Raw genomic sequence first — 8,140 nt, 5'->3', positions numbered from 1 at the left:
CAGCAGGATGCTTAGCCTATCATCAACCGATGTTTTATCTTCTGCTGCATACGCTTGACCTGTCTTTAAAGTCTGAATGTTGCAGAATTGTCCAGTTAGTCTTTGAAAGAGCTCTGGAGGCACATGGAGAGGCTCAAACATTCTCTTGTAGAGGCTGCTAAGCTCCTTCTCTATCTTGATCTAGATTGCAAAAAACAAGAGACAACAATAAACACAGATGCATTAGTTAAAAAAGAGTAAGACTATGCACATGATTTAGCTGCTACATTTGGGGAACATCTTTGTCTTCACTATATTTAGGCAAGGAAAGAAATGATAAATGTGTGACATCTATCCACAAATACTGCCTATGACAGGGTTACCAAAACCTTATCTAAAATTAGCCAGGCTGGCACACTGGTGGCTTTAGAATGCTGCTTTATCCAAGTGGCACATTAAATCAGACACGAGGAGTCTTCTGAGACTTCTGTTGATGTAACTTGGGCCAGAATTAGACAAGGGAAAAAAAAAGAGGTTGCCTTTCACACTGCATACACGCCTTGCTCTGGCTATCTCTCAGGGTCTCCCGAGACTCTCTTTCATCCCTGAGCTTCTTGGCTTACTTGCAGTAGAAAAGCAAGTTCTAAAAAACAAACCCATCATATTGAAACCACATGTGATGAGAGAGAAAAAGAAACCTCAAACATTGCCAGCTGAACATGCAGCATCAGCCCACCCAAACTCAGGCAGCAGCAACGAGGGAAATGATGTTTGCTGAAATCCCAAGCCTGGAAGTCTTTCCTGAATGAAGGCAGCAGGGAATAAGACAATGTCCTGGCCTTCCTGCAAGCAGAGGCTGCCTGAATAAAGCCTGCATATTTGCCAGGAGGAAAACAAATCAGAACAATAAGCAACAGATAATAAAAAAGTAAAACATACATCGAACAGAGAATAGGGAAAAGCAAACAAGAAAAAAAAAGGCAGAAAAGAAAGAGGCACATTTCTGCCTCATGTTCAACTTTTCCTCCAGGACCTGCTGGTCCTTTTCTACCAAGCTGCTTTCCACTGGTCAGTTATGGAACGTGCTGATGCATGGGGTTATGCCCCCCTAGGTGCAGGACTCCACACTTCTTGCTGAACTCCATGAGATTCCTGTTGATCCATTCCTCTAGCCTGCTGAGGTCCCTCCATATGGTTTCCCAAGCTTCTGACCTATCAGCCACTCCTCCCAGTTTTGTGTCATCAGGATGCACATCTGCCCCACAATCCAGAACACTAACAAAGATGTCAAACAGGACTGGGACTAGCACTGGCCCTGAGGTTACACTGCTAAAGCACATGCCACACACCAGTACATATAACATACCTCCAACTAGACTTCTTACTCCTAATTACCACACTCAGCCCAGCCATTAAATCACTTTCAAACCACCTCACTATCTCCTGTAAAATCTGTTGAAGGATGGGCTGGATGAGGACAGTGTTGAAAATCCTACTGAAATTAAGGTAGATGATATTCACCATTCCCATCTACCTGGCCAGTCATTTCATCATAGGCTGTTATCATAGAATGGTTTGGGTTGGAAGGCACCTTAAAGATCACCTAGCTCCCAAGACCCCTGAATTCAAAACCAGGCATACAGACATGAGGGCAAGGTGTCCCTGGAGTGTTAATGCAATCCCTTAACTAGTACATAGTTCACATTTCATGACCTTCTCCTTATGTGTGATACTTAGAAGAGAAAGCAGACATAGCTACTTGCTTAAAGACTGTAGCTGCACTTTGGATGGTCTCCCTCATAACTGACTATTCACCCTCCACAAGTGCAGCTGACTGCTCCTCCAGTCATGCTTGTGGGTCATATTCCAAATGAGCCATATGGGTAGGTGTAATGTTTTGTTCAGCAGTGGTAGAAATATTCTGGGATGCTGCCAGAGCTCCGAGTCAGACACTGATTAGACTCTTTCAGCTTCCTCTCAGACTAAAAAAGCCAAATTTATAAAGCTCCAAGGAATCAAAACCACAGAAATAATCTGTTCAGAAAAGAAACTCACTGATATTTTGCATGTTCCATTTAATAAAATAAATATTTAACAAGTGAACATATCAATTATTCATTTTGTAATATGACTTGTAATTATATATATATATAACTTGCAATTATTCTATTTCCTTTCTTGCCTTAAAAATAATCATTTGTGTGGATGACCAAAACTGATTGATACAGGCAATCTAATAGCTGCAGAGAGAAAAATCTCATTCAAAAATGAGTTTCTAAGAATAATAATTTCCCCCCCATTCTTTAGCTTCTTATAGCAAAACCACTTTAAAACAGCCTTTGAGTTTGTAACAGACATGTAAGACAGCTAAAAGGACATGAGTGACTACCAGGCATCACTTCAAGTAAGCTTGTTGATCATAGTCTGTAATAAAGATACATATATTGAATAATTACTGAAAGGATTACGTATTACACCAATTAAAATAGGACAGTATTTTTCATGCAATGATCGTAAATACTGTAATGTCTTACTGGAAAGATTACTGAAATTAAATCTTAACATACAAAGAAACAGCACTACATGGCTAGTCTATCAGAACTAATTCTTGGCTAAGCTTCTAAGTCTACAGGCCATGTAGCCCTGTTGATGGGAACACTTTAATGAACCTATGCTCCATACTGGAGGGACACCACTGTAGGTAGAGCCTCTTCTTTTGTTAACCCATGTGCTCAAGTAGATGTAGTCATTTTATCAACTTGTTGTAAGCAGATGCAATTTAACCTTTAGCCCCTTTTTTACATGTTGTGGTTGCCTACCAATGTTTGTCCTCCAGTTGTTTTTAGCCATGCTGGTAAAGATTTTAGCCTTTCTACTATCTCTTGTTCATTTCCTTTAAGTTCTTTTTCCTTTGGCAGCTTCCTCTTGCTCTACTAAATCTGAAATTCTCAACTTGCACAGAGTTTTAGAAAAAGTTCACCAAAGTCTATTTTCCTACATTTCCTCTATTCTCTGCTGAGAATTCTGGTCTATTTTATGTAAGAACAGCTCTGGTTTTGTGTCATGTGTGTATGGTGCACAGTCTATGGGAGTGCTAAGCACCTCAATTCTGCTGTAATTACATAGTCAGTGAACAAGGACTACAAAACTAGACAGTAAAGTTAAAGGCGGGTCCTCCAGTCCTTCCTCTCTTAATTTTCTACTAACTTTGGTAACTGATCGTTTCTCAGTTAAGTTTTATTATGCAGTTACGTACACAATTCCTTCTTTTTAAATCCAACTATAGAGGATTTCACTCACTTCTACCACTTAAAACTCTTACAAATAATTATAACAAATTTAGTAGAGGATTCAGTGAAAATAGCTGGTTCTTCAATAGGATGAAGTCTAGACCATAATGCACAAAACACCCAGTCTATGCCAACATAGATTTTCAGTAGACAACTGTAATTACAGAAGCATGTTTCTCTTTTTTTCCATTCAGTATTGATTTACGTATTGTAAGGCAAATTTTTGGGTGATTTTTCCCCACTCTCACACAAAACAGCATATCATCCTCCCAAGATGCTTCTTCACTCTCTGATAACCTTATATTTAGACTTTTCAAAAGGGTTGGAAGGGTACAAACCCAAGGACCATTACCTACATTTTTTTGAGGACACATGCCACAGCTCACTTGAAAAATACAGATAAGTTTTTAAGGCTTAGTTTCCTAGGGAAATGGGTTTCTATTAGCTGCACACTTCTGCTTTTTGCAATAATTTCTGACTTTGTTGCCCAGATCCTGTCCCATCTGACAAAAGACTGGAGGCCTCAAAATGAAAAGGCTCAGTTGGTGGATTGGTTGAAGGGAAGCAGAACAAGCTAACTTGTTTGAGGGAAAAGACTGCAACATGAACTCATCCCATATTGAAACTCAGAGTACCTGCATGGGATATTTAACTGCAGACAGAAACACGAGAGTTTGACCTCACTGGGTCTGCATTACCACGACTGTTACTTTGTGTGTGCATTGGACAGTGTAGCCATGGCTGACAGGCAGAAACACAGTGCAGTTTCATCATGTACTGTACCTTGCTGATGACATAAACGGACTGAATAGGCTAAAATAACAGCATTAGCAATACAAACTAAAGAGGAACTTACCCTTTGACTGCTAAGATTACTCTCCAAGAGCAATTTTAAACTACTAGAAATATTTACTACACACTTACAAATATCTAGTAGCAGAGCAGCCTAGCAAGTTTTAAGCTCTCTCCTAAGCAGGACAGAAGCCAAGCTTTATGCTGCCTTGCCAGGGAAGGAGGAAGTTGCTAATTTCCTAGCTGTCTTGCATGGGCTGTGATGACTTGCTGTAGAGTTTATCCCCAGCTAGGTTGGTTGGGTTTTTTGGTACCAGTTGTTACACACTTCCAGAGTATCTCATTTTGGGCAAACACAGAAGTATTCTGCTGAAAGTGAATACTAATTCATCAGTTTGCCCAGCAAACATGGGCAAAACTTCCTTGTCTTGCATCTTATGAGAATGTTTGTAAAATTTAGCTGTTATACATACCGGTCTTCTTTTATACACTAGGTATATGAAATGTAAAAGGTTGACAACCAAAAACACAGAATTCCAGATCATGATGTCCAAGGCACAGCGATAGAGTGTAGCCCAAATGATGAACAATGCACACCCTGTAAAAAAGTAAAAAAAAAAAAAAGGGAGTTAGATTTCACCAAACAATAACATTCCTAGAAAGCCATCAAGAATGTGTTCACGGGGTATAATTACACTGAAAAGCAATATATTCTACAGGCTTTACTACAATTAAGCTCTCTGGATCAACACAGGCAATGGTAGCTAATTGCTGCAGTGCTACAAACTGGCACTGAGAGCAGGTTGACAGCAGACTGCTGTCCTGTTGCATGGGACTGCAGTAATCAGAGTCATCAAGGTTGGAGGAGACCTCTAAGATCATTGAGTCCAACCATTAACCTCCCACTCTGCTGTAAACCCTAAACCATTTCCTCCAGCACCTTTTAAACAGATGCATTTTAAACACTTCCAGGGATGGTGACTCCACCACCTCCCTGGGCAATCTATTCGAGTGCCTGAACACCCTAACAGGGAAAACATTTCTCCTAACATCTCATCTGACTCTCCCCTGTCCCAGTTTATGCCCATTCCCTCTAGTCCTCTCCCTGCAGCCATGGCAGGAGAGACATCCCTCACCTCTCTCCAACCCCTGTCAGGTAGTTGTAGAGAGCCATGAGGTCACCCCTGAGCTGCCTCTTCTTAGAGCTAAACAAACCCAACTCCCTCAGCCCTTCCTCATACGATGTTTTCCAGACCTTTTATGAGCCTCATTGCTCTTTGCTGGACTCACTCCAGTGCCTCAATGTCCTTTGTAAAGTGAGGGGCCCAATAATAGCAACAATAACTCAGACCCAGAGTGGGGGAAGCAGAAAGGTGTAGCCCATGATGATCTGTTACTAAAATGAAGTAGCAATAGCATGGAGGAAAATTCTACCGTAAGTACAAAAAAAATCATATTAAGCAGCTCACAAAACTTTACCCCAGTATTGCATTAGATGAACAAAAGCCTAGAATTGAATGCTTGTTGTTCATGTCACTAACATTCATATCTAATTAGCAAGGAGGAGTTGTATAAAAGCTTCCTAAAGTCACATGCAGATATTTTTGAAAATTTAAAGGAACTATTCTTGCTACATTTTGACAAGGTCACAGAAGGAACATGAATTCTCTTGTATAACATCAAAGAGAAACTTTACAAATTCTTACTCTTTTTTTCAGTTGCCCGGCTTTGAATTATGACAATTGCTTTAAAAGACAAGGCATGCTGTATGATTAGGGATTCCATTTTTAGCCTACAAAGGCAATATTTATCACATGATAGATTACACATCAGTGAGTCTCTCCCAGATCACTGTGAGCCCACCATCTCAGAGATGGCTGTAGAGGTCACAGATATATTTTCCCTTAAGTTTTATTCAAAGACAAGGAAGCAAGTGCCAAATGAGTGTTCCTATTCCCTTTCACCCTGAAGACGACTCTGAATTAATGAACTCAATATTATCTAGTCTGTCTGGGTTGTTAAGTGATCAGGCAGCACTTACGTACGGAGCAGAAAAATCAAAATATTGTCGCTCTTGGTCTGCTGATTAATTAGAGGGTATAATGTCTGGAAGTATTGAAGAGGAGAATATTGTGGAGCAGCACAGAGGTAGGGCAGGGTCAAAGCACAGGGGATAGATCTCTAGGAACCAGCCCTCATTACTTATGCTGCCCACAGCATAAATTTGCTTCCTGCTGCCACCTTAGCATGAAAAACCCTGATTCCCTATCTGCTCAAAATACAAGACCTACAGGTCAAAGCAGCAGGCTCAGAGAGCACAGAGCAAAGTACTACACAGACAAACGGTCTTGCAATGCTCAGACCCTTGGTCACCAGTGTAGTCTGTTTTAGTAAGTTCCCCTATAATAACAATAAAAAAGAAAAGGCATGATCATTGTAAATTCAACAATAGAAGCTCTATCATAAAACTGACCCATGCCATTACAGCCATAAGCACTCACTTAAAAATACTTAAGCATACTCTTGTTGGATTGGATTTATCTTTCTTATGCTGCAATGACTCACTACTCCTTTGATCACAAGCAACTTGTCCCACACAAGGTGCAGGAGCTTTGGGACTGCAAGAGTGTTAGAAATGAAACCATCACTGCTCAGTCTCAAGCATGCCACCTCTAAGTTTTGCTCTGAAGTCGAACTCTGGTGTCACAAGATACTTACAGTGGTGAAAGAAACATGACTGACTTCAGAACAGACTGCACTCCCTGTTAAAAGCCTGAGCTTCTAAACTGGTGACAAAAAATAATGCTGGTGACTTGCAAGTGCCACATGTTTGAATCCGTATTAGAAGAACACATGGGCCAACATTATGCTTCTCAAAAAAACCACCTCACCTACTGCAGACACACTAAGCCAGTGCACCAGCCAATACACAGACCCAATACTTACTTGAAATCTAAAATAAAGGTCTGCATGATCCATAGACTTAATTATGATGTGGAATTTAATGAATTTTAAGCAGTCAGTCATATCTGAAGTAAATGGTGTCCTCTTGTTTTCAAATTGACCTCCTCATAGGTTTGAAATTGTAAGTTATATTTCTGGGAAGTTTTGAGAGCCAAGGGTTATATAACCTTTATAGAAAAGCTATGTCAGGGTCAGAACAGACTCCCAAACAGACTAAAACCACCTTCACTGGAGTACAGTGCCCACTAATACAGGCAGTAATTTCACCATAAACCACAGGGACCAGCACTGTAATGGTCAAGAACAGACATTTCTGTCACAGGAAGGCTGCAAATTCCTCTAGATGAATTCTCCTACCTATGGTGAGCAGGCCTCGCAGAAAAATCATGTGAAGATGCAAAGTAGTTGGAATAATCAGTCCAACTGCAAAGCAAATATTTGCCACGTGGAAAACAAGATGATGAATCTCCTTCCAGTTTTCACATGCAGTCTCATTGAAAGGATCAAGGGTGGCATTTTTTAAGTCTGGAATAAAACCTAGTGGAGTAACAGTGAGTGGGCTCATTGCTGTAGTATTCATCTTGGAGACTCCTGCAAGGAGAGAAAAAAAATTCATTGTGCATTAAACTGAAATGTAGCACACACATACGTGGATCTTAGGATATATTTTTCATTATCATTCATGAAAAAAAAGATCTACAAATGCTTTAAAATGGTAAGATAGAGCTATAGCTCAGTAATGCTTTGCTATCTCTTTCACCCAAGTGCTAGGCTTGAAGAATGAAACATTTCAAAATTTGGACTATATGCACATCATCAACACTGTCTGAACAGTGACTGCTATGACTACCATTGCTCAGGAAAGATCCTATGTGTTCTAGCACTCACAAATAAAAATCACATTCTGGAATACCATTTATTGAACAGGTCCATGATCCTAGGCAAAGTACATACTTGAGAGAACTTAACCACCTAGATGAGAATTGAAAAAAAGAAAACGGTTTGTGAAATAGAAGTCTCCTTTATGGCCAACCATATAAAAATCAAAAGCAAATAGCCTCAAATTTTGGCTTTCTTGCAGTAAATTTGGAGGTCTCCTAAGCCACACATCATCT

General features: G+C 40.1%; 1 protein-coding gene across 1 annotated transcript in view; it reads right to left on the bottom strand.

Annotated features, from left to right (window-relative positions):
• Positions 1-7,613, bottom strand: part of BVES (blood vessel epicardial substance) — a 19,625-nt gene extending 12,012 nt beyond the window's left edge. Inside the window, 3 exon segments of the mRNA XM_009069345.1 lie at positions 1-180; positions 4,535-4,659; positions 7,383-7,613. The exon segment at positions 1-180 is cut by the window's left edge and continues 32 nt beyond it. Coding sequence (XP_009067593.1) covers positions 1-180; positions 4,535-4,659; positions 7,383-7,605 — 528 coding nt within the window. The 5' untranslated portion in view covers positions 7,606-7,613.
• Positions 7,614-8,140: the final 527 nt, after the last annotated feature.

This window comes from Acanthisitta chloris, unplaced genomic scaffold, assembly GCF_000695815.1.
Source record: "Acanthisitta chloris isolate BGI_N310 unplaced genomic scaffold, ASM69581v1 scaffold26422, whole genome shotgun sequence".
In the NCBI taxonomy this organism is placed as follows: Eukaryota; Metazoa; Chordata; class Aves; order Passeriformes; family Acanthisittidae; genus Acanthisitta; species Acanthisitta chloris.
Note: the sequence above shows the minus strand (reverse complement) of the source record. Positions and strands in the feature narration are given on the sequence as shown.